Source organism: Rhineura floridana, chromosome 2 (assembly GCF_030035675.1).
Source record: "Rhineura floridana isolate rRhiFlo1 chromosome 2, rRhiFlo1.hap2, whole genome shotgun sequence".
Taxonomy (NCBI): Eukaryota; Metazoa; Chordata; class Lepidosauria; order Squamata; family Rhineuridae; genus Rhineura; species Rhineura floridana.
In genome coordinates this window covers 16011150-16038186 of record NC_084481.1, presented here as the reverse complement: position 1 = coordinate 16038186, position 27037 = coordinate 16011150, and the positions used below count along the sequence as shown (strand labels likewise).

The window sequence follows — 27037 nt, the reverse complement described above, 5'->3', positions numbered from 1 at the left end:
GGAGGAAGGGTGAGATGTCTGCAGGTGAGGGCCTCCTGCAGATACCAATCAATCAATCAATCAAGTTTATCAATCTATCCTGCAGATACCATCTTATCAGGAGGTCCGTTCTGCACAACATAGGAAATGGACCTTTTGTGTGGTGGGACCTACCCTGTGGAATTCCCTCCCCTTAAATATTAGATAGGCACCATCTCTGTTATCTTTTCAGTGCCTATTGACAGGGGCGTCACTAAGCAGGTGCGGGGGGTGCAGACCACACCCAGGTGACACCGAGAGGGGGGTGACGCCCAGAGCCGCCCCTACCTTAATCTCCGGACTCTCAGCTTCCCGAGATATACACCAAAACGTCAGCCCCCCCGCGACTGTTTAATCTGTTTTTTAACCGATCTGTATTTAGCTTTTAGCCAGAGCTTGGAAAAGTTACTTTTTTAAACTACAGCTCCCATCAGCCCCAGCCAGCATGGCCACTGGATTGGGCTGATTGGAGTTATAGTTCAAAAAATAACTTTTCCAGGCTCTGGCCTCTAATCCCGCCCTTTCAGGATTGTAGCCAATAAGGGGAGCCAGGCTTGTGATTTGTTGACCCAGGCAGTGCTTAGGCTTCATTACAACGTCAAAATGGTAGTTTTGAGGTCTTCAGTTTGAGTAAGTAAGAATATGGGTTAAAGATTTTTTTTCTGTTGTGTGTAACACGCAGTCAGACCCTGGGCTGTTGGACAGAGCAGTGCTTTGAAAACCAGTTATAAATCTGTTTGATTTTTACATTTCATTTTGTCACTAGAGTAGCCAGATCCAAAATAAAGGGCAGGGTTATGTCACCTTTAAAAGTTGTGTAAAAGAAGGAATTTCAGCAGGTGTAGCTTCAAGCCAGAGCAGCAGGAGGGAAAGAAGTAAGACCAGCCGCCTGAACTGAGAGACTGTGCTTGTTATTTGCTTGCTACCTCTTTGTGGCATCTTCTTCCTCTTGAGTAGACTTACTGAACTGGTCAGAGGGCTTCTGTTGGAGGGGACTACAAGTGAATCAGCAGTTTCCAGCAGCCTTCTATATTGGGCCATTGTTGGAGGCAGGGCTGTAAGAGAGACGCGTGGGGGGGGCTTGCTGTTGGCTATGAGGGCCTGTACATGACACTGGGGCAATGAGACAGACTGGGGATGCTGTTGGTGTACTGTCCACCCTAACTGAGCAGGCAGAGATGGTCTCAAGCTTGAGAACCCCATTACATTTGTTTTGAGGGACTTAAGTATCCACACTGAAGCTGCATTGGAATTTCATGGCCTGCAACCATGGGGCTGTCTGTCTGGGCCAAAAGTGTAAGGAAGGGCATACCTTTGTTTTGGTCTTTGCCTCAGTGTGCGAACAGGGCAATCTGGGCATTGAGGGGGACTTAACTCACCCCATTGTTACTGTCAGACCACTCTCTGGTAAAGCTTGTACTTATAGTATTAGTCACCTTCGGTAGAATTGGGGGACCTATTAAGATGGTCTGCCCTTGGAGACGTATGGAATCCAAAACCAAAGCCGGTGGTGATCCTGTTGAGGTCTTTGTGTCACTATGGAATGCAGATGGGGTGGGCACTTGACATGATTGCTCCCAATTGTCCTGTCCTGCACTGTAGAGCCCAGATTGCTTCCTGGTTTTCTGCGGTATACCAGAACAACGAAAACTAAAGTGCAAGTGGTGTAAGATTCAAAGTGAAGCCAACTGGACATGTGCTAGAGCGCATAATTGCACCTACTGCATGGCAGTGAAAGCTGCAGAGAAGCTTGTTTTGCTGCTTCCATGACAGCCTTGAGTAGCCATCCAGCATTGCTTTTCCGAGTGGTACGGTGATTATTCTCATATACCCCAGCAAATTGAATGCTTGCACTCTTGAATCATGCTGTAACAAATTTTAAAACACTTTGAAGATAAAACCTATGCCAACTTGAATTGATACTATTGATACAGTATCAGATGGATGTCCAATGGAGTCTTACCTAGTTTTATGGGATCTGTTTCAGTTTTTGAGGCTTGAGGGCACAGACAAGATGTTTGTTGTAATCCAGTCGTGCACATGTTACGCCTGTGCTAAAAGCACTGCACTGGCTGCCTATTAGCTATTGAACCATTTTAAAAGTTTTGTTGCTGATGTATGAAGCCCTAAAGAACCCGGGACTTGGATACCTAGAAGAGCACCTTATACAGACCTGCTAGGACATAAAGGTCATCAGAAGAGGCCTTGTTAGGGTCATCCCACTTTATGATGTGTTGCTTGTTGATGACCTAGAAACAAGCCTTCTCTGTAGTGGCACTCATGCTTTGGAATGCTCTTTCCCCCACTCCTATAGGGGAGGCATCCACAGTAGAGTGCTTCTGAAAAAGTGTGAAAAGCACATTGGATTGCTCAGGCTTTCCCCAGCTGGGTCACTGGCCCATTTTAGATACTGTGCATATCCCTGGCATTTGTTTGTTCTTTGCTGTTGATATTTTAATATTATATATATTTCAGTACTTGTTTGATTTTATATGTTTTTAACATATTAATGTTGGATTTTATTCTGTATGCCACTTTGGGATCCTGGATGGGAAGTGGTCTACAAATGATACTAATTAAAGGTACAGGAGGTCTGTCCTCTTTTTCATCTTTATCTCCCTCATTGTTATTGCTTGTTTTTTATCCTCAATATTCAAGGCAGTTTTAAATGGACATACATTTAGACAAATTAAGGTGCAATCCAACTTGTATTTATGCCAGGCTGAGGGAACTAGGATATACCTACACCAGCAGAAGCCCCTCACCCCAGCTGAGGTAGACCCTGCCAGCTTTGTATAAGCATGGTCCCTCATTGGCACCAAACAGGCACTGTCCTTTAGCCACTGCTTTGGGCTTCTGCAGCTACATATCCTCTTGCTAGGCCACACCTCTGAGAGCTGCAGGTGGAAACAATTCTGCCTGAAAACAGACTGACAAGCAGGTAGGCCGATAAAAACAGGTAAGTACTCGCAGGGTACAGCAAATGGTTGCTAGGCACTGCCTTGGGCTTCTGCAACTTAATAGTCTCTTTGCAGGGCTACACTTCTGAGAGCCGCAAGTGAGCCATTATGGGACAGCACTGCAGGAAAGAACATGAAAAAACAAATGAACTCCAAGCTTAGCTCCAGACATCAGTACATCTTAAGAAGTTCATGATTGAGGCTGTCTGAGGTGCTCTGACCCCAGAAAAACTGATGATTGCTTCTTGCTTGCTGGTTGGACAACATATATGAATATATGATATATGAAGAGCCCTGCTGGATCAGGGCAAAGGCCCATCTAATTCAGCATCTTGTTCTCATAGCGGCCAACCAGATGCCTGTGGAAGCTAGGGTTGCCAGGTCCATGGCCTGAGAATGATCCTGTATCTTTAGGAGAAGAGAAGGTTAGCCAAGTGCAGGTGTTCTTGCAACTCTGTAATGGGAAAAACCACAAGGTGGAATTCTCCCTCCCCCTTCCACAACTTTTAAAGATACAGAAGACCTCTTGGAGGCCGGGCCTGGCAACCAAGAGGTCTTCTGTATCTTTAAAAGTTGTGGAGGGGAGAGGGAGACCACCTTGTGGTTTTTCCCATTACAGAGTTGCAAGAACACCTGCACTTGGCTGACCTTCTCTTCTTCTAAAGCAGCCTTTCCCAACTAGTGGGCCACCAGATGTTGTTCGACCGCAATTCCCATCTTTCCTGACCATTGGCAATGCTGGCTGAGGCTGATGGGAGTTGTGGTCCAACAACATCTGGTGGCCCACTAGTTGGGAAAGGCTGTCCTAAAGATACAGGATCAGTCTCAGGCCATGGACCTGGCAACCCTAGTGGAAGCCCACAAGCAGGACCTGTCTGTAGTAGCCCTCTCCCCCTACTTGTGATTCCCAGCAACTGGTGTTCAGAGGCATACTGCCTCTGATACTGGAAGTCATAAATAGTCATCAGGACTAGTAGCTGTTGACAGCCTTATCCTGCATGAATTTGTCCAATCCTCTTTTAAAGCCACCAAAGTTGATGGCCATAACTACATCTGTGGGCAAATCCAGTTTAACTGTGCACTGAAGAGGAAGTCACCACTTTTGTCAGGATACTTCAAAAACAAGGAGTAGAAGTGACCACACAGAGACACACACCTCCAAGTTCTTCACTGTCAAGTGCTGCCCAGTTTTCAAAGTCAACTTTGACAAGCATTTTTCAGAGTCCCAACTCAGCTTAACAAGGCAATAGATCTACCCAGGGCCACATAATAAGAATTTGGGTTAAAGTGTTTTTTCTCTTGTGTGTAGCACACAGTCAGATCCTGGGCTGTTGGAGAGGGCAGTGCTTTGAAAACCTTTCCAATATGAAAGCTTTAATCCAATACTTGCTTTTCTGGGAGTAAAGGAATGCTGATCCCATGTACCTCATTGAATTCATTAGGACTTACTTTTGAGTAGACGTGGTTAGGATTGTGCTGTAAATTAATGGGACTTCTGAGTAAACATAACAAAGAATTGTGTTTGTGTTAAAATGAACATAATTTTGATGTAGTTCTTAAATGTTTTTACTTTGAATTCTATTATTTTCTTACCGAATTTTCACTTTAACCACATGAGACTATGTATAAATGTAAATACATTTAGGCTGCGCGTATGATATTGTAATTTAAAGGTGTAATTTTAATTTTGCTAGTTGTTTATGTCACTATTATTGCCATTACATTCAGTGATATACGGGGATTATGATTTACGAGTAACATTAGTACAAAAAACATTACTAAGGATTCTGTATGGTCTGGTACGGGAGGAGGTCCATGGAGGTGACACCATGAGTTACTGTACCGGGTGACACCAACCCTAGTGACGCCACTGCCTATTGAAGACCTTCCTCTTTCAAAAAGCCTTTTAAGTTGAGATCCCAGTCTGCGTCTGTGTTGGAATTGCTTTTTAATATTTTTTAAAACTTTTTTGTGTTTTTAAACAATATGCTTTTAACCTCTTTTTTAAAAAGATGTCCTGAAAGCTTTTAAAAAATGTTTTTAAAGTTGTTTTTTAATGTATTTTAAAGTCTGTTCTTATGATGTTTTAAAGTGTTTTTAGTGCTTTTGTTTGCCGCGGTGGGCTCCTGCTGGGTGGAAGGACGGGATATAAATCAAATAATAAATAAATAATCTGTTCAGGTGCTTCACATCTTTTGTCATGAGAGAAGCAGACTCGCCCTACCTAATGGTACTGGAATAATTCCAAGCATGGACAGTGAGGGTGTGAGAGACAGGCAAGAAAGGAGTGTTGTCCCTAGTTGTACTCTAAATGTCTAAAAAGTCTCTAAGCAGCTTACAAAAAATTGAGAGTCATAGGTGTGTGTAAAGAGACAACAAAATGTTAAAATAAAAATATTGCAAACTCATACAACCGACACAGCAATAACAGAAAACTTCAGCAGCAGAAAACATTTAATCAGTGAACAACAGAACAGTTAACATAACCTGCAAAATACCTGGGAGAAGTAGGTTATTACCAGGCACCAGAAATAGGTTAATGATGACCCCAGGCAGACCTCACTGGGGAGAGTATTCCACAAATGGGGAGCCATAGCTGAAAAGTCCCAGTCTCTTGTCATCAGCCTCCAAACCTCCCTCAGAGAGAGCATCCAGAAGAGGGCTTCAGATAAAGACTTAAGGGTCTAAGTAGGTTCATATTGCATGAGGCACTCTGAAAGATATTGGGAATCCTTGGAGATACAGGGCTTTACGGGTCACAGCCAGCCCTTTGAATTGGGCTCAGAAAAATACCAGCTGCCAGGGCAGGTATGCCAGGATCAATGGGATATGGTCAGCCTGCCTCAAGCCTGTCAGCAATTGGGCAGCCACATTCTGCACTAGCTGCAGCTTACAAACTGGCTTTAAAGACAGCTCCATGTAACTTGCATTGCAGTAATTCATTCCTGAGCTTACCAGCCTATAGATTACTGAAGACAAGTTATCCCTATTCAGATAGGGTGGTAGTTGGACCCCTAGTCTAAGCTGGTAAGAAGGTACTTCATGCCACCTAGGTCTTTGTGCTTCACGTGACAGCACTGGATCCAGGAGGACCTCTACAGACCTACTCTTTCCAATGGGGTGTGACCTCATCTAGAGCAGGCTGCACACCACTCAGGATATGGATTATCCACCACACACACATTCCATTTGTGCAATATGATGTCCATCTTGTACAGGTATTGTACACCCATTGAGATGTGGCATTTTTTTCTTTCTAGCGAGACATTTATAAACACTTGGGGAATTGTCTGTGGTAGCATGTTGCCTTTTAGGAGCTAGATTTTTGTTCTGTAGTCTTGCTGCTTGAATTCATTAGTAATTTGAGTTTTGTAAGGTTGCAATGAAACCCAGCGTTGGTCACTGGAGAAATGCCAATATATATGAGAAATGTAGTTCAGCCAACATGCTACTTAAGGAATAAAAACGTTTTCTAGACAGACAAAAAAAGTATTTGAAAAATCATCTAAAGAATATGAAATTGGGTAATTTTGGGGACTTGTAGTTTTATGTAAAGTTATCTGCAAGGGAACTGTAGGCAGAAGCTAGCATTTGGACGAAGGGAGACGGTGGTTCACATCTATTACACCTCAATTCTAATTCCTAGTTTTATGAAAAGCAGGAGGACAAATGCCTTCCCTTAAAAGGGTGGATAAAATATGAAATTTTCAACATGTATTGAGCTATGCAAATAACTGATTCCTAAAATCTTATTTTATCTGTGACATTTGTTTTCCTTGTTGAATTGAGTCTGTTCCATGAGTTTCCAATGTTGTGATTCTTGCTATAAAAATCAAATTGTCATTCTGAAGAGCACCCCAATGTCCTCTGGCCTGAGAGGTACTGGCACAAATTACTTATTGATTTGTATTATCCATATCATTTGCATTCCTTCATTTAAAATCCTGTATTGTTTGGTCAAAATTTCAAAGAAACAGTCCTGCATCCAAATTTGAGTCAGCAAAAGTAGCATAATGCATATATCTGAATAAGAAGATATGGTGTTCAAACTGTAGGCATTAGTTTTGATAATAAAAGGTGTTGTTCTGTTCCATACTGCTTAGCAGGTTTTGCAATGTGGGATATCGATTTTATCAAACTTGAAAACTACGATTTGCAGGACCTTTTAAGTCATTACTGTATTCAAGTCATTTGTCCATAATGAAGTCTTGGGTTTAGCAAAGTGGTTTTCCTAAAGTAGCATTGTTTTGTCCATGCAATGTAGTATTATTTATTTTGATGCTAGTTTTATTTTAAAGATATGCTGAGTGTAATCTAGGCTGAGCATGATGAGTAGCAAATTTTACTGATGAGACTAGAATATGCTGTGGTAGTTCCTTGTGTTAGCCTGAAGGTAGCCAAGCATTACTGATACACAAGCTGTCCTTGAGGAAAGAAGACCCTTCAGCTGCTTTAAAATTTATGCTAATAATAGTTTAACATTGAAAACTCCATTCATTTCACATCTTGAGAAATTTCTAGCATGCATTACTCATGTGTCTTGGAAAAATTAACTTCCAAGTGTATGGAAAATTAGTTAATTCATACTCGGAAGAATTTTTAGTTGTGTATCAGCTTTCTCTTAGAAGTCATAGCAGAAACAGAAGCCCATTGCACTCCACTATTATTTCCCTATTTTCTATATTATTCCTGGTCTCTTTTAATATTACCTTTCCTAATTTCTTAATAAGGTTTGGCAAGAAAAAAGAGGAGAGAGGTGCAAAAGGTGACCAGAAGGGAAACTCCAAGCATGGCACTCTTAAAGAGGAGGACCTGGAAAAGATGAAGGAGGAGCGTGAAAGGTGAGATGAGCAAAGATGTATCATTTTGTCCAATGTTCAGTGAAGAGAGGGGATGGGGAGGGGATGGGCAGAGCAGTAACACCTAAAATAGCATCCCAGTCATCCTGCAGCCATTATTGCCAGTCATTACTCTTATTAAGACAAGCATGTAATTTACCTTTCTTCCATCTCTTGTTGGTCTCTTGCACCATAATAAGTCACATTTTGCTTTCCCTTCACATGGCTTTTATTGTCTTGTTTCCTTTGTTAGCTACCATTCACTACAGCATTAATAAGACTAGTCCTTGATGTCTTCATGGGAAAGGGGGAATAGTTCCTTTCACCCTCAAACCCCATGTTCATTTCTGTGCAGCCATATAGTAACTGTCACAGTGCTGCATCTCTGATTGCATGCTTTGCCATTTCAGTCCAAATGGTGAATAATTTGGAGATGGTTGTAAAACATGCTATGCAGTATTTATATCTTCCCTTCACTAGAACAGCCAGAAAAATGAGTTGGTTAAGGGTTCTGTGCAAAAATGGGATGATCAAAGTTGCGGGCATCCGGCAAATACATGTGCAGCATTATTTTTTTTGCAAGTCTAGAAATCTGGACAGATCCTATTTGCCCATGGCATGACTCTTAAACAACTTATCTATTGCATTCACATATCAGCTGAACTGGGAGATTTTTCACTGACTGCAGCTAGAATTTGCCTTCCTTAACTCTGCCCCTAATAGTTATTCTTTATTCTGTGTTGCCTGTCAGCCAAACCAGGCCCTCAAGGCAACTCACAGAGGGTAACACACAAATACAACAAAATTCAAGTAAAAATGCACCCATTATTCAAGCACTGTGTATTTTTCTAAACTGAAACAGCATGGGGGGAGGGTGCTATATAAATCCCCAGTACAGGTAATTGTTCCCCATCACACAATTGCAGTCATGTGAGGGTGGGAGAGTGGGGTCATGCTTCCTGGGCCTTCCTTCCTTTGTCACATAACAGTCACCTGGTCCATTCACCACTCATGTAAAATAATAAAATAAAATAAATAAAAATTTATTTGTTAGTCGCCTATCTGTCCGAGTTAACGGACACTCTAGGCAACGTACAACAATGCAAAATACATAAATCAATATACAAATCAACAAATTACAACATCAGTCCATTTAAAACCCTCCTTCAATTAAAACACCATAAAACTAATCCACCCCAGAAACCCCATAGGCCTGCCTGAATAGCCAGGTCTTTAAGGCTCGGCAAAAACCCATCAGGGAGGAGACGTCGAAGGTCAAAAGGGAGCGAGTTCCAGAGGGTGGGGGTCATGATCAAAAATGCCCTCTCTCTGGTCCATACCAGCCTAGTTGTTTTGACCGGTGGGACCGAGAGAAGGTCTTGTGAGGCTGATCTTGTTTGGCGGCATAATTGGTGATACTGGAGGCGTTCCTTCAGATAAACTGGGCTGAAACCGTATAGGGTTTTAAAGGTCAATACCAACACCTTGAACTGGGCCCGGTAAACAACTGGTAACCAGTGTAGGTCTACCAACACTGGGGTGATATGATCCCGGCGATGGCTCTGCTTTATCAAGCGTGCCGCCGCGTTCTATACCAGCTACAATTTCCGGACCGTTTTCAAGGGTAACCCCACGTAGAGCGCATTACAGTAGTCTAAGCGAGAGGAGACCAGGGCATGTATCACTCGTGGGAGCAGATGTACAGGAAGGTAGGGTCGCAGCCTCTGTATCAGATGTAATTGATACCAAGCTGCCCGGCTCACTGCCGAAACCTGAGCCTCCATGGACAGCTGGGAGTCAAGAATGACCCCTAGGCTGCGGACCGGGTGTTGTAAATGTAATGTCTGCAGCCAGGAGTCTGCTGTAAGTATCTAGGCTTCATATATGATTTAGAACCCTGATCTTCCAGGGAGCAAAAAAGGTTCTTTATTGTGCCTAGATCAGCCTTTCCCAACCAGTGTGCCTCCAGATGTTGTTGGACCACAACTCCCATCAGCCTCAGCCAGCATTGCCAATGGTCAGGAAAGATGGGAATTGTGGTCCAACAACACCTGGAGGCACACTGGTTGGGAAAGGCTGGTCTAGATGATGCACTGTATTTGGCTTGGTGGCTCACAAGCTGTGTCTGTAAGGCTAATGGTTGCTTTTTGTTTTATTTGAAAGCATATTTATATACTGCCAACTCATAAGAAAAATATTGCAGCAGTGAGCACCAAAAAGTACAATAAAATTATTAAAATATCATAACATCATAGAAACATAAAATACAAGACCAAATCACCAAGAATAAACAGAATTAAACCTGATAATTAATTCTGGTTGCTCAGTGCAGCAAATTGTTTTATTTTGATTTATTTATAAAATAATTTACTAAATAAAAATATGAGCAAAGCATTATAGACTGATGAAAACAGTCAACAATATCTGACAAGCACAATATCAGCAGTCATTCCAAAACAAGCTGAGAAGCAAAACACTACCCCCAGCATCTATTGTGGCACAACGTGTCAGCCTGTCTGGTAAAGATGGTACTTTTATTCAGAATATACATGCTCAGTGGTTTTTACGAATTAATTAGGGTTTGGCCAAGGTTTGCACCAGTGGAACTGAAATTTCTGTAACATATGTCTGGTATTGCTAGCCTGGGTCCCTTCTTTATTTTAAACTTCTGACTCCCAGTTTGGATGCTGGCAATATGAGAGGTATGTGTCCTTCATTTACAGAAGCTAATGTCTTTTATTAGGATCCTGGCAAGCTAAGAAGTATGTCTCCCATCTGTTAAAGGGCCAGTGTCATTTGCTAAAATGTTGGCAGACTTAAAGGAATGCTTCCGTCTGTTTCTAGGGCTAATGTTCCAGCTGAACATGGAGTAATTGTTGTTAACATTTCTTTTAGTGATAAATTCTCTTTCGAAATTGAATGTATTCCCTGGAGTGACAGTTAATTGGTAAGAACCTATTAAAAACAGTCAGTTCAATTCCTTTATAATTCTGGTTTATCTTCTCTAATAATTATTCACCTTTCTGACCTGGAAATGTTTGAGACTGAAATGGAGAACAGCAGGTGTGCTTAGAAGCTGATGAACCTAGATGATATTTTTAACTCATATATTTAATTCTTATCTCACAATTAACAAAAGCTGAAATACCACCTTTTTCCACTGGGCAATTTCATATCCTTTAATTCTATTTTAAGAAGAAAAATGTTTATCCTATGAATTCCCAAAGGATGCCTTGAGATTACACCGCATAGGCGAGCAGGTTACTTCTTTTTTCTCTGCCACACCTACATACCATGTTAACCTTACTTCAAGTTCACAATGGTGGTTCACAAGGCTTAGAGCAGTGGTGGCTAACAACTGTGTCACAGTTCCATTCCAAAGTATATGAATGCCTCATTCTAGTGCATACGTCACTACACATGCAGCTCCACAGTTTGTCCTCTAACTACTGAGCCAGGCAGCTATGTGGGGGAGCAGCAGGAATTCATTTAGGCCAGGTGTGGGGAACCTTTGGCCCTCCAAATGTTTGAACAACAACTCCCATCATCCTTGGCCAATGGCCATGCTTTCTGGGGCTGATGGGAGTTGTAGTTCAGCAACATCTGGTGGACCAAAGATTCCCCACACCTGATTTATGTCATGCTGTGCTTGTTTGGGAGGAAAGGTGGGATATAAATTTAATATATATAAACAAATAAATAACTGGACTTGGCAGCCACCTTGCTCCTATCCAGGTGTGCTTCAAATCCCTGCTGCCCGCAACCACCCAATGATTATTTTATGCTGACTGTACTTGTATATTTCTTGTTAGCTGCCCTCGGCTCCTACAGGAGGAAGGATGGGATATAAAATAAGTCATGAAGACCATTACCTCTGATAGCTCATTTACAGATACAAATCGCCTACATGATGCTTTAGTCATCAAATGATGAACATGCATATGTGAACCAGTCCCTAGGGAAAACAAGTCTGGAGTAACTCAGGAGCCTAGTTTGGGCAGATAAAAATAATTTATTGCTCAGCGTTTGAAAAGGGAGCAGATGTTTTTATCAATAATAAAAAAAGAAAGCTGCTTTCCTTGTGACATATTACTATGGAAAACAATTGCAGGAGTGTTTGCAAGATAAGTTCCAAGTTATCCAGTTGAGTGGAACTTTAGTGCTTTATGTTGTTATTGACTGTTAATCTAATGATGACTTACATAGACAGTAAAGATGAGTTTTATAATTCTGTCCCAAGATTCACTAATCCCATAATGTATAATGTAATTCAGGCCTAAGATTTTAATGCACATATTGGCAACGACAACTACAGTGAGTCTGTGCCATAGATCTTGCTGCCACTATGACTTCACTAGCTGCATACTTCAACTTGCCTTCCGAATGGACTGAGCTTCAGAAAAGATTTAGTAGAATGTAGATTCTGCATACTCAGCTGCTCATTCCTTATTAGGAGAGAAATTAATTTATAGTAAAACTAACAATTGGAGTGCCTAGAGATGGAAGGAGAATCATATGGTGAGCAAAAGCCACACAAACAACTTGGCCTTGTATGCGATTTTAATTGCTCTTCTAATTACTGTCATTGATAAAAGTTCATTAGCTTTCTACTGCTAACTTTCCATGCATAATAACATGAGAGATTTTGTTGTTATTGTATTGGTAAAGGGAGAGGATTATTCCAAGGCCAGGCATTCTGACCTAACTCGGGGCTGTTTTTCAGAAGAAAGGTTCCAATACCCCTAACCCCCGCCCCCCAGACGGAGACCGCTGCTAAAAGGGACTGATGGAAGATGATAGTGTAGCTGATTTTGTATGTGGGTGTCATAGGATTAAAGATTCAAGTCATTTTGACATGCTAGTTGCTCTGACCTCTGCATAGTTTCACATGCATTGCACGTCTAGCAGCCTTTCAGATATCAAAGACCCCTGTTCCTAGATTACTGCTAGATAGAAACTGCATTTCGGACAGAAAGCGCAATTACTGTCCACTGAGGAGAGAGAAGCCTCAAAGAAGAAGCTGCTCCTTGGGTGGTAGGAGGCAGGCCTAACTAGTCAGATGACAATTGGCCAGTCCAGGCAGCCATTGAGACAGGAAGATGCCTTGGTCTAACATGAACACCAGAAAAGTGTGAAAAAGCAACTTGCTATCTTCCTTTATTCCCCACCCAATTGTGTTAATGGGGAGATGACTGCAGAAAGAGGGAATTGGCTCTTCCTGTCTGATCAGCTCTCCCTCATTCCTGCCTTGCTTGTCAAGAAATGAGGAGTGAAATCATTCAGAAAAGCCCCTAAAGTCAGAACCAACTCTTGCTCTCACTCAAAGCAATTCCTTCAGAGAAGCAAATGCCTCCAAAGCGCAAAGAGGAGAGGACTGTGCTGAAAGCAGTCATCTTGGTTTCGACTGGGCTCAGCAGCAGCATTTCCATGATAAACAGTTCCATGACAAAAACAGCTACAGAAAATTGTTCCTTTATTTATTTAAATGCATGACTACACCACAACGTGGGTATTCTTTAGGTGCAATACTACTATGTGGGTATTCTTTAGATTTTTCTTATTTCTACATCCCTCATAGTCACAGACATCACATTTTTCTATGCCTTTCTGTATTTACCTGTCTTTGGGATTGTGGTTGGATCTGGCTTTCTTTTCAGCCAAAATTCAACTGTGCAAATTTCTTCTCCTCCTTACCCCGCCAGTATTGACTTGTTCTGCTTTAGAGGTCACTGTGGAGATGCTGGCACAGACTGTGTGATCATCATTGGAAACATAGCTAAGCTACAGTCATTTAAAGCTACAGGTAAATGTTCAGTGCATGTTATGCTTAGAAGAGGCTGCTCATCTTTGGGAGTCAAGGGTCAGGTCCAACCAGTCAAATGACAATTGGCTAGTCATTGAGACTGGAGAACATTGATTGGTTCAGCTAACAATATGCTGGAAAAAGTTTGGATAACACACTTAACACATCAGTGACGTGGCCAAAAAAACAGTTCCCCCTAAGGAAGCCACTACTGTTTTCATTTTGCAGGGCTATAAATGGAATCAATCCAGAGTGCAGATTGTTAGCCCTTCCTAATCCAAGTTATCAACCCATCAGACTGGATCTCTGTTTTATAGTATATATAAAGTCACCATGTAGCTCCTGCTTTTCAAAATTTGGCTAGATCATCTTCAAAGGCTTAATACTCTATCCATAAAAAGAAAACATTGTTTTCACTATAATTTTTTTTTAATTGAGATGATTCAGACTTAAAGTTAAACACTACAGATTTGACATTCATTATGGAAAAGGGCAGACTTCCCTTTTCTAAAATGAAAAATGCCTCCTTCATTCCTACCTATAAGGCAACTCATGTTGCTTTTTAATATTCTTGCCTTTGAAGATCTTTCTAAAGAAAACAGATGTATCAAGTAGCTTGTGCTTTGCCATAATTTATGTCCTTTTTAACTATATTTAATATTAGTATCTTCTGAAAGACAGCTGTTTTTCCTGGTTAATTATCTTTTTCACCTATGCATTCCTACTGAGAATTTTTTTTTCAGGAGAGCCTTATTACTGTTGATAAATAGTGTAGAGGAACTGTCTGTGAAGGAAGAGATATATTGATCCTTTCTACTCCTCATCTCTCCATAACACCACTAAACATGCAGAGAACCAGCTTCTATTTACCACAGCTGATTCACCATGTGCAGAAGAGTGCCTATTTTACTCAGTCTCACTTCCACCGTTGTACATATATTCCACATCCTTCTAACCACTGCCACCATACTACACTATGCTATTTACTAAAGCCTTAATCTCTAACCTAGTAGCTGTGGTACTTGAGACATGACACAAAACCAGCCAGGCTCACTTTATAAGTAAATAAACAATAAAGGTAAAATAGAGTAAATACTAATAAAATTTAAAACTAATAAAATAAGGACCAGTGTACTATAGTGGTTAGAGTGCTGGACTGGGACCTGGGAGAACAGTGTTCAAATCACCCCTCGGCCAGGAAGCTCACTGGGTGACCTTGGGCCAAGTCACTGTCTCCCAGCTTAACCTACCTTGCAGGACTGTTTTGATGATAAAATTGGGAGGGGAGGACCATGTTTGTATGCCACCTTGATCTCCTTGAAGGAAAGATCACCTATAAATGAAATAAATATTTATGTCATTGAATGGAAAAGACCAGGATGTCATATCCAATACGTAGGAAAAACCACAACTGACCTATCCACACGCTTCAGAAACCACAAATCGGCAATCTTAACAAAAAAAAGTGGAGCAACCAGTTGTAAAACATTTCAGCATTGAGGGTCACAACCTGTTGGACTTTTCTATAACAGCTATAGGGATGCCAACAGATCCAGCAGCATTGACTAAAAGGGAGAACTTTTGGATATACTCCCTGGACACATCGGCACCACATGGCCTGAACCTGGAGGACAGTACAAACATTTCTTAGCTTGTGCAAAGGAAGCCCCTCTGAGCATTCCATCCTCGAAGCTCTATAACTGCCACCTTAGTAACAGCATTTGTATGTTAGCAGCTGATGAAGGCGGAAGCCGAAACGTTTTGGTATTACAATAAAAACCTCAAATTATATATATAATTTGACAGAGCTTGGAAAAGTTATTTTTTGAACTACAACTCCCATCAGCCTAATCCAGTGGTTTTCACTTTTTGTCAGGGGCCTGGAACGTAACCTGCCATATGAGTGGGGCCCTACTGTAGTTCAAAAAAGTAACTTTTCCAAGATCTGATATTTGATTACTGTTGCTTTCAGCTTTATGCTTGCTGTCACTTTAAAAATGGAATTTTTACTCACCGTGAATTTCTATTTGTAGATAGTGCTGGAGGACATTCCTCAGTAGGGATGACTCCTCCTACTGGTCATGACAGGCAGGGTCTCTAAGCTTCTTGGTATCCTCTCCTGGGGGAGGAGTCATCCCTCTCTCCAGACCAAACTAACAGAGCCAAGAACACTCCTCAGGCCCCATATCCGCAGCTTTTCAGACGTCCCTAAAGTGGAAGCCTATACTAGGAAATAGCTGAAGAAAAGAGACAGACCAACACGGAACCAACGTGCTGGAGGAAAGGTCACACATGAAGGAAGACACACAATACTAAACAACGTGTGCAAATGTAAGGTGCTGGCAGAAGCCCTAACTCCCCCACTCCCCCTCCCGCTCCAGAAGGTTGAAGCAGAGGAATGAGAGGTGGGTGGAATGTCCTCCAGCACTATCTACAAATAGAAATTCACGGTGAGTAAAATTTCCATTTTTGCTAGATAGTGCTGGAGGACATTCCTCAGTAGGGGTATGACTGAGCAGTGTACTAGAACTCTGGGTGGGATTCCTCTAGTTAGGGGGCAACACCTTCTGGAGCACCTTCCTGCCACATGCAGCATCGGCTGATGAGAATGAGCCTATTTTGTAGTGCCTGATAAAAGTGTGTGGGGAAGCCCACGTAGCCGCCCTACAGATATCCATTATGGGGAACCCCCCCTTAAATGCTGCTGAAGCCCCGCCCCCCTAATTGAGTGTGCTGTGGTACCCAGTGGAGGTTCCTTACCCAGTGCTTCATATGCATGTGCTATAGCCGCTCTGAGCCAGCGTGAGATAGAGTAGGTCGTCACCTTACACCCCTTTGATTTCCCAGAGAAGGCCACAAAGAGGGCCTCAGACCTCCTGAACTCTAAGGTACGATCCAGGTAGAAACAAAGAGCCCTCCTCACATCACGGGAGTGCCACCTACGTTCCTGGGCACAGGAGGGAGAGGGGCAGAATGAAGGGAGAACCACTTCCTGTGACCTATGGAAAACAGGATTGATTTTAGGTAGGAATGCCAGGTCTGGTCGGAGGACCACCTTGTCCTGGTGGAACACGCACAGTTGAGGGTCCGAAGATAATGCCCTCAACTCGGAAACTCTGCGTGCCGATGTAATGGAAACCAGAAAAACTGTTTTGAATGTCAAGAGGTTCAGGGGGCAGGTAGGCATTGGTTCAAATGGAGGTCCTGTTAACGCCATCAGCACCCAGGTAAGGTTCCAGTTTGGAAACCTGTGAATCATTGGTGGGGAAACCAGCGTCACCCCTCTCAAAAAACTTTTAAGGAATGGGTTGGAGGAAAGCGCCCCCCCCAGGCATAACAAAATGCTACTAAGAGCTGCTGCTTGTCTCTTGATTGTGGCTGCGCTGAGACCCTTATCTAGGCCCGATTGGAGGAACCCTAGGGGACCCCTGACGTCTCGAGACCAAGGTTCCACCGTGTTTGCAGAGCACCAGGACAAGAAAACCTTCAATGTGGAGTAAACCCTGTTTGTGGACTGTTTACGCGAGGCTAGTAGCATGTCAAACACTTTCCCCTTAAAGCCCTTATCGCTCAACCACAACTGCTCAGTCTCCAAGCTGTTAGCCAGAACAGCTCTGGTCGAGGATGGCAGACTGGTCCCTGAATCAGAAGATCCGTTTGAAAGGGTACCTGCCAGGGTGTCTCGACTGACATGCTCAGTAGGTCCGGAAACCAGGGACGTCGAGGCCAATAGGGTGTCGCTAGAATAATTTCTGCCTTCAATGTCCGAACCCGCTGGATCGTGCATTGTATCAGCCCAAATGGAGGAAAGGCGTACAGGAGAGCTTGTGGCCACTGTGTGACTAGTGTGTTTGTGCCCTGAGCCTGGTGACATGGATTTCTTGTGAAGAACCTGTCTAGCTGTGTTTTTGCGGGTGTGGCAAAGAGATCCACTACTGGTTCTCCTCACCTGCGCACCACCTGTTGGAAAACTTCTGGGTTCAGTTGCCATTCTGCCTCCTTGATGGCTGTCCTGCTGAGCCAGTCGGCTACAAAGTTGTTTGTGCCCGCCAGGTGTTCGGCCTTCAGAGAGGCAAGATGCCTCTCCGCCCATTTGAACAGACGCTCCGCCTCGAACATTAGGCCCTTCGATCTCGTGCCCCCTTGTCTGTTGACATAAGCTTTCGCAGATGAGTTGTCGGTGTGTATGAGGAGATGCTTCCCCTTGATCTCTGGGGCGAAGACCTGTAGGCCCAGTCTGATGGCCCGTAACTCCAATATATTTATATTGAGCTCCGCCTCCTTTGCAGACCATGTCCCCTGGGCTACATTGTGGTCCTGGTGAGCCCCCCATCCGTACAAGCTCGCATCTGAGGTCATGATTATGCGTGGAGGATCTTCCAGGCTAACGCCATGGACCAACCTCTGAGGCTCCAGCCACCACCAGAGCTCTGTTCTTACTGTCGGAGGAACGGAGGAAGTGGCTGCAGCTCTGAAGCCGACTGCATCTGCTTCAAAGCTCCTGCGAAGAGCCCCTTCGACTCGCTTGTCACACTGGTCCTTAGGCCCCCCCCTCCCCTTCTGTTGGGATCACTGCAGAGCTAGCAAGTGCAGCAATAGGCGGGTCCACTGTGGGAAAACGCAGTCTTGCCATGATCCTGTCGGCAAAGACGTAATGTTTCTTTGCCCACTTGGCAGGTGGCTTTGGTTTGCATGGTGATGACCATTCAGCATCCCACATGTCATCAAACGCCTGGGGAAAGGGAACTGAAGCCTGCTTAGTGTCCATGGAGGGGAAGGCTTTTTTTGCACCTGCCGAGGCTGACTGAGTGGGTGCATCGCCTCCCACCTCAGTCCCTGGCAGTTGCAGCACTCTGCAGGCCTTGGAAAGGAGCGGCTGAAAAACCTCTGGATCAAAGAGTCTGGGTTGCATCTGGGTGACCTCTGTTTCCTCACCAGAAAGCTCCCCCTCTTCCCTGTCCTGCTCAAGTAGGTCTTCAGAATCTGACAGCACCGCCTGTTGGATAGGGGCCTGCCTGGGTGACTGTGCCTGCGCCTGCTGAGCCGGAGCCATAGAGGATGAGGGACCTGCATGAGTCTGTGAGGAGGATCGCCTTGCTACCCCCCCAAAGCGCTATGACCAGGGAGCTCCTTGTCACCCCTTGGTGCATCCTTAGCCGGCTCACTGTGTAAAATGCAGGAGGGTGGGGGCGAGCCCGCCTGCCTCATGGCTTGATTGGAAAGGGAAGAGGACCTGGAATGGCTTTCTCTCAAAGGTGAGCTGCCATGTCCGTCCTCCCTGCTAGAGTCTGTGGAGGAGGATAAGCGCCTCCGCTTTCCCCTGTGGGAACGCTTCCTCGAATGTTTACGCTTCTTACTTTTACGTGCGTGTGAGAGAGAGCCACTGACTTCAGAGGCAATGAGCTCTTTAACCCAGGTCATAAATTTGGGAAACTGAGAGTGGGGGGGGGAAACATCCATACCTTCTTCTAGGAGATTCATCCCCCCGCTGTCTAAGCTCTGGGACGGAGAGAAGACTGATTGTTGTGAGTCCACTAGGTCCGTTGCCTCCCCCACGTGGCAGGGCTCTTGGGGGGAAGGCAGGGAGGAAGTGGGTGAGGCCATAATATGGTGGCCTTGACTCCCTGATGATGAGGGGAAAGCGCGGGAAGTCGCTTCACAGGCGAACTGTGTTAGCGGGCGCCGCTCAACCCCCTGCTGAGACTTTCTCTGATGATGAGGCAAGCCTTTGGTGATGGGGGGAGCCAGGAGCCGCGATCCCGCTAAATGCAAGTGTTGCAGAAACGCGGCTTCACAGAGCGAGGGGAGAGTCTACCGTCTGGGCGACTGCTGCTACTGCTGGTACGCTGCAGCTAGCCGTGCTCTGCCCTTCTTCGGCCTCCATTCCGACGCCTGTGAACCCAGCCGGGTTCAGCCTAACCTCACAAGCCCCAGACCCATGGAGGGAAGGTAGGGAAGGGGAGGGAAACAGGCAGGGAGAATGTAAAACAAACGTAAGGAGAGGAGAAGATTAGCATAGGAAAAGACGCTAAGAGGGAGAAGCAGAAAACAAAAGGCAGAAGTTCTGAGATTAGAGAGGAGAGAATAACTCCCGACCTTCACTGACCGCAGGCAGGGCCGGTCTGGAGAGAGGGACGACTCCTCCTCCAGGAGTGGATACCAAGAAGCTTAGAGACCCTGCCTGTCACGACCAGTAGGAGGAGTCATCCCTATTGAGGAATGTCCTCCAGCACTATCTAGCAAATGGCAGTTGCTTGTAAATTCAGAAGCTTATGCAGGACTGACTGGTAAGGCTTAGCTCCTCCCCCTATCAAACGTATCTGTCTATTTCCCTTAGTCCCTCTTCCCTAGTCAGTCAGTCTCACCACAACCAAGTACAGTAGGGCCCCGCTTTTCGGAGGCCCGCTTTCCGGCATTCCACTAATATGGCAGCTTTCAATTAGAGTAAGGCCCCACTAATTTAGCACTTGTTCCACTTTTATAGCGTTTTTTAGGCGTCGGGCACCATTTTATTGACAGAGTTCTGCTTTTCAGCAGGTTTCTCTTTTTGGCAGGGGTCTGGAACGTAACCAGCTGTATGAGTGGGGCCCTACTGTACAGAGGACTTCTGTTGGTTTTCTGTGAGCCAGGCCTGCAGGAAGTTCTTTCTCTGGCTGACTCTGGAAGTTCCTTGCTGAACTCTCCTCACTGCTCACAGCACTTTAACAGCCTCTCTGCCAATCTTCAGCTTAAGCCGGTGATTCATCTCTTTTGAGGCAGACTATACTTCCAGGCTTTTCCTGGCTCTTCAGTAGGCTCTTGTCTGTCTTCTACCTGCCTCAGCTCCAGACTTCAGACTCCTTTCCCAGCTGCTGCTTCTCTTCCTCCTTTTTCTTCCTCTTCTTCTGGTCAGCAGTCTTCCCTTTTGTCTCACTCTGACCCTGAACAGCGCAGTGGCAGAACTGTCCTTTTTATGTTCCAGCCAGCCTGAGTGGCATAGAATTCTCCCATCTCATCAGACCACTTTTCCCATCCAATGACTGACCAAGAATTTCTACCCAGCTAGCCAAGCATAAGTGAAATTTTACAATAGTCTTTAACACAATATAAAAAGAAACCTGCTTCCCAAGTCAGTCTGATGGAACTAAGTTATAATTGCCAACTGCCAGCCACCAGCGGATACTTTGTATTTTGAACTTAACCCTTTATATAAACCCACATACACTGTAAATTCTTAGATGTTGCTGTGATGCCCCTGTATTTTTATGACTGTAAATAAGGTAAGTGCAGGTTTATTAAGATATATATGGTAAGTGGATTGAGTTAGAGGGTGGAGTACATGGGTTAGAATGCTGGAGAATGCTGTATGATGATTGGCTGAGCGTTTGAGTGGCTGAAGGTATAAATGAGAGGATGACAGTTGGTTCAGGGTTCTGTTTGGTGAGGGAGTTGTGGGCGGTTGGTTGTGGAGTGTGGATTGGAGTTGGTTGTGGGTTGGATTATATTTGGTTGGTATTTAGGCAGAATATAAGACTGGAAACATAAAGAGTGACACTAAATGAAACCATACACTTGTTGAACATTCCTAAAGTAATCTTGTTATTTCCTGGTGTTATCAAATAAATACTTTTATTGGTTTACCAAAAGCCTGATCCTTGGCTAGGGGGATTCACAGACCAGAAAGGAGGGCAGGGAAATTACCAAGGCTGGAGGGAAACAGTATCAAATGGTGGCAGCGGTGAAGAGATAGTGTATCATCAAGTATCCAGGGCAATCCAGGGCAACCCAGGGCTGTATGCTTTATAGACAACAATACAGGAGGGTTGTGGCCTACAAGTGCACCCAGACACAGAGTAGCAATAAGCCGGAAGGGGACTAAAGCTAAGTCCTAAGGCAATATTGTGAAACAGGGAGTGGCTGGTGGTGCTGCCTAGCAGTGGGATCTTGTGAGATCTGTGCTAGGGTGAGCTAAAGAAAAATAAAAACTACATTTCTCCCTGGTGGTAGCCACGGGTGAGAGTATCACAGGTGGTGCCAGGGGAGGAACATTACATGTGGTGGCTGTAGGGGTGGGATACGAACCAAAGAGAGTCCCTAAAAAGTGGTGTGACTGTGAAAGGAATAACAAATAAAGATTACTTGTGAGTGTGTGGTAAAAGTGTCTGAGCTCTAAGAAACATGGCTGAGTTCATGAAAATGAAAAGAGAGGAGCTGGTGGGAAAATGTATAGCTGTTCATTTACCTCATGAGGGTAAAGGGGTGGATGAATTGGGGGTGGCATTAATAATGTATATGTCAGTCCAAACCAAAGAACCTGTGAGAGAGGAGACCCCAGAAGGGTGCTTAAGTAATCCTGCCTATGTGGAGTATTTGAGAGAAGTTAAGATGGGAACGTGAGGAAAAAGATAAGGACAGAGAGATTGAGATGATGAAACTGAGGATGGAGATTGAGGAAAAGGAAAAGCAGCGAATGTTTTTTTTTTTTAAGTAAGTAAGTAAAACTTTATTGCAAACTTAGCCATAAGCCATGTGCAAAATACAAACAAACATTTTTAAAAGACATATCATGGGTCAGAACATCTTGTGTTGATTTTGTCCTGGCTGTCATCACTGAAACAAAAGACTCTCGCAGTTTTTGGGCCGCTACTGCAAAATTAGCGGTAGCGGTAGTTACTAAGTTTGAGTTGTCAACTAGAAGGGCAATTATCATTTCTCTATCAGTGGAAGTGCTTAAAAAAATTAAAATTGGGGATAAGAACTTTTGTCTAGGATCGTCATAGAGAGGGCAGTGAAGTAAATAATGCGCGATCTCCTCAATGGCCTTACAGCCATAGATGCAATGACGCTGGGCAGCTGGGATGCCAAGGAATCGCCCTTCTAAGTAAGCCGTAGGCATTACTTGGAAGCAAAGGGTTGAAAATGCTCTTCTAATGGGTGCTCGATCCAGAACTTCTAAATAATTTGACATGAAATGATTTAATTTGATATTAGGGTACCATCTTGAAAAGGGGGCCATCTCTATAGATGCTCGATCCTGGGCAGCATCATAGTCAAAAATCCATTTTTGGAGGGCAATCTTACTTAGCTCCAGCAAATTTGATGGAGAGAGGTCATATTTGGAAAGTTTCGTCTGCCATTCTATAGCTTCCTTAGCTGACTGCATTTGTTCTTGCCAACATTTCTTGGCCAGAGTTGTATCGTCCATGTTAATGAGACGTAGCCTATACCTCAAGTAGGCTAAGTCAATGCAAGCTGCTATTGAAGGCAAACCCAATTCGGCTCTAAGGTGGGCGGCTGGAGTCCCCTGCGGGAGCCCCAGTATTTGCCTCATAAAGACATTTTGGATGGTGTCAGGCCCAGGATGTGACTCAGGAACCAGACCAACGGCTGTAGTTAATTCGTGTTTTATTAGGGTAATGTCCAAACAGAGACTGTGTTTTCTCATGAAGCAATACAGGGATACAGGTCCTGCGGCATTGGGAGAAAGTTGACAGAAAAGGGACTTCTTCCCGCCTGTTCTTTAAGAAGGGGCCAAACGGGCGCGCAATCTTTCGCTCCTCCTTAACTGCCCCTCAGGTACTGCCCGCCTTCCCCCCCTTCTCTCCTGTCTTTTCAGCTGTCTGCGTGTGCGCGGTGAGGGGGGAAGCATCACCCCCTCCTCTTCTGAAGTTTCCGATTCCAGGATGGGGGATAGGGGAGGGGCTGATGGTAAACTGCCTCCCTGCTTTTCGGCTGTGAGCAGCCCTCCCTCTTCCCCCTCTTGCTCTGAGCCTGAAAGAGGGGGAGGCGTGAGAATGTCCAGGGAGGGCTCAGGCTCCCCGTTGCTAAGCGACCTTATCACTGGCAGTTCCTCTGTTTCGTCTTCACTCCAAAGGGGGGAAGTTCCTCCCCCTTCCCTCTGCCATCCATCCGAATACTCTTCTCCCAACTCTCCGGGATCCAGCTCCCCGGGATTGGGACCCCAGCTCTGCCTTCCGACACCATCCCCCCTCCCAGGCTGTGCCCCCCTCCCCTTGTCTGGCTTGGGACGGTGGGGAAAACGTTGATGGAAAAGTTTTACCAATTCTGGAGCATGCACATCAGCTGCATCTTCCCATGATCTGTCAGCCACCCCATAGCCTTTCCAGTGAATCAAGTACTGCAGCTTGTGGCGTCTGATCCTGGAATCTAAGATCTCCTCAACTTCAAACTCAAGCTGCTCATTTACCAGGAGTGGAGCTCCGGGAGGTTCCTCCGGCCGTAACTCACTGGGAGGGGCGGCTTTCGTTAAGAGGGATCGATGGAACACAGGATGTATTTTAAACGTGTCAGGCAGCTTCAGTCGGTACGCCACGGGATTGATTTGAGTTTCTATTTCGAAAGGACCCACCCTCTTGTCTTGTAATTTTCTACATTTGCCCGGCATCTGGAGGAAGCGGGTGGACAGCCATACCTGGTCTCCCGGTTGAAGGGGGGCCCCCTCCTTCCTGTGCAGGTCAGCAACTCGCTTGTACTCAGTTTTGGCTTCGTTTAACTGCTGTTTCAGTGTCTGTTGCGCCGCTTGCAATTCCTTAAGGAAGTTCTCAGCTGCCGGTACCAGCATTCCTTCTGAGCTGCTTGGAAAGACTTTAGGATGGAATCCATAATTTGCGAAGAACGGGGTTTGTTGAGTGCTGGAGTGCAGAGAATTGTTGTAGGCGAACTCTGCAAAATGCAAATATGATACCCAGTCAGTCTGTTGATAGGACACATAACTTCGTAAATATCTTTCCAAAACGGCGTTCAAGCGTTCCGTCTGCCCATCTGTCTGGGGGTGATGGGCGGAGGAGAGTTTTAATTCCGTCTGCAACTGTTTCCACATTGCTCTCCAAAATTTGGCTGTGAACTGAGTTCCTTGGTCTGAGACTACGCTGTTTGGCAATCCATGCAGCCGGTAGACTTCTTTTATGAATAACTTGGCCGTTTCTTTAGCCTCTAAGGCCCCTGCACAAGGAAGAAAGTGTGCCATTTTGGTAAGTAGATCCACCACTACTAAGATGGCTGTCATTCCTTGGGACTTGGGTAGATCAGTTATAAAATCCATGGAGAGGTCCTTCCAGGGTTCGTGTGGGACAGACAACGGTTGTAACAGTCCTGCTGGTGTCCCTGTTTGTGTTTTTGTCCGCAGACAGACAGAGCAGGACTTTACATAACTCTCAATATCCCGACGCATTTTAGGCCACCAGAAGTCCTTGGCCACGTTCTGAGTGGTCTTGTAAATCCCAAAGTGTCCCGCTGTGATGGAATCATGACACTGGCGTAGGATTCTGAGCCTTAATTCCCCTTCTGGCACATATCTGGTGGTTTTGAACCATAACAGTCCATTTCTCCAGTGAAAGGTTACTTCTGAGTAACCTTGTCCCGTCTCCTGCTGATATTTTAGCATGTCTGCATCTTCTTGTTGTGCCTTTTTGAGTTCCTCTTCCCATGAAGGCTGGCATACTCCCAACGTTAATTTCTCTGGCGGGATTACGTACTGAGGCTGGTCCTCGGATTCACTTGCTTTGTATTGTGGCTGTCTGGATAAGGCATCCGCTCTCTGGTTTTTGGCTTGGGCATGGTAAGTAATCTGGAAGTTAAACCTAGTGAAGAACTGGGACCATCTTATCTGTCTCTGGTTCAGCTTTCTGGCTGTTTGGAGGCTTTCAAGATTCTTGTGGTCGGAGCGCACTTCAATTCGATGAGAGGTCCCCTCTAGGTATTGTCTCCAGTTTTCAAAAGAGTCCTTGATGGCCAGCAGCTCCTTCTCCCAAACTGTGTAGTTCTTCTCTGCAGGCTTTAACTTCCGAGAGAAGTACGCACAGGGGTGCAGCTCCTTCCCTTCTTGGTCTAATTGTAGCAGGACCCCCCCGATGGCAAAATCTGAAGCATCTGCTTCCACTACGAAAGGGCGGTTCGGATCAGCAAAGCGCAGAATGGGCTCAGTAGCAAACCTTCTCTTCAGCTCCTCAAAGGCCTCGGTGGCGTTCTCTGTCCATTGAAACTTCTTCTTCTCCCTTAAACAGTCAGTCAGAGGAGCTGTTAATTTGGAAAACCCTGGAATGAACTTTCTGTAATAATTGGCAAACCCCAAAAACCGTTGTACATCCTTTTTGGTGACAGGTTGGCCCCAGTCCAATATGCAGCTTACTTTCCCTGAGTCCATCTCCACGCCTTCCGCTGAGATTCGATATCCAAGGAAGTCTAGAGACTTGAGGTCAAATCCACATTTCTCTAATTTAGCATACAGGTGATTTTCTCTCAGTCTCTTCAACACCGTCTTCACATGCTGGTCATGGTCTTCCTGGTTCTTTGAGAACACCAGGATATCATCTAAGTAACAGATTACATACGTGTCCAACAAGTCTCTAAACACGTCGTTCATGAATTTTTGAAAAATTCCTGGACTTCCACAAAGCCCGAACGGCATGACCAGGTATTCATACTGTCCGTAAGCGGTCAAGAATCCTGTTTTCCATTCATCTCCCTCCTTCATTCTGATCAGATTGTACGCTCCTCTCAAATCCAACTTCGTGAAGATTTTTGCAGAGCGCAGTCGGTCCAGCAACTCTGAGATCAGGGGCAGCGGGTAGCTGTTGGGGATGGTGATCTGGTTCAATGCGCGATAGTCGTTACAGGGTCTGAGTCCCCCCCCTTCTTTTTCACAAACAATAGTGGCGCTCCAGCAGGGGATTGTGAGGGGCGTATGAATCCTCGCCTCAGATTTTTATCCAGGAATTCCTTCAGGGCCTCCCTCTCATTATCTGTGAGAGAGTAGATTCTCCCTGATGGGATGCTGGCTCCTGGCACTAGGTCAATCACACAGTCGTAAGGGCGGTGGGGGGGTAAAGTCTCTGCCTCTTTTTCATCAAACACATCTTTGAATTCTTCATACTTTGGCGGCAGGGTCACTTGCTCGATCTCTTGCACTGCCCCCGCTAAGGTGTTCTTGATTCCTTCAGGTTGACAGTTCTCCTGGCAATACTGTGAGGTGAACCACACCACCGCCTCCTTCCAACTTATTTTGGGTTCATGCTTTGCTAGCCAGGGCATTCCCAGAATCACCTCAAAGTTCGAGAGATCTGACACATATAGCGAAATGAACTCTTCGTGCCCAGGGATTTGAAGTTTCACTTCCTCCGTGGCTTGTGTCACCCCTCCTGACTTCAGGGGTCTCCCATCGATAGTCTCCACAGCTAGGGGAGCGTCCAGTTTCCACCGGGAAATTCCATGACGCTTGACTAACTTTGCATCAATAAAATTTGTGGAGGCTCCACTGTCAATTAAGGCAGTGGAATTAAACACCACTCCTCTGGAAGTTGTAATCCGAATAGGCAAGACCAACACCCCCTTTGAGGGAGGTTGGATCGTTGGGGGGCCTTTATACAACGCTGCCCCCAGTCCACCGGCCTGCACGTGGACTGGGTGTTCTAGTTTCCCGA

The 27037-nt window shown here is 45.0% G+C and overlaps 1 protein-coding gene across 4 annotated transcripts in view; it reads left to right on the top strand.

Annotated features, from left to right (window-relative positions):
- Positions 1 to 27037, top strand: part of PARD3B (par-3 family cell polarity regulator beta) — an 894180-nt gene that overhangs the window by 593562 nt on the left and 273581 nt on the right. For all 4 annotated transcript variants that reach the window (XM_061607918.1, XM_061607919.1, XM_061607920.1 and 1 more), the window contains exon 19: positions 7709 to 7819. In XM_061607918.1, the coding sequence (XP_061463902.1) occupies positions 7709 to 7819 (111 nt within the window). The remainder of the gene's footprint in view (positions 1 to 7708; positions 7820 to 27037) is intronic.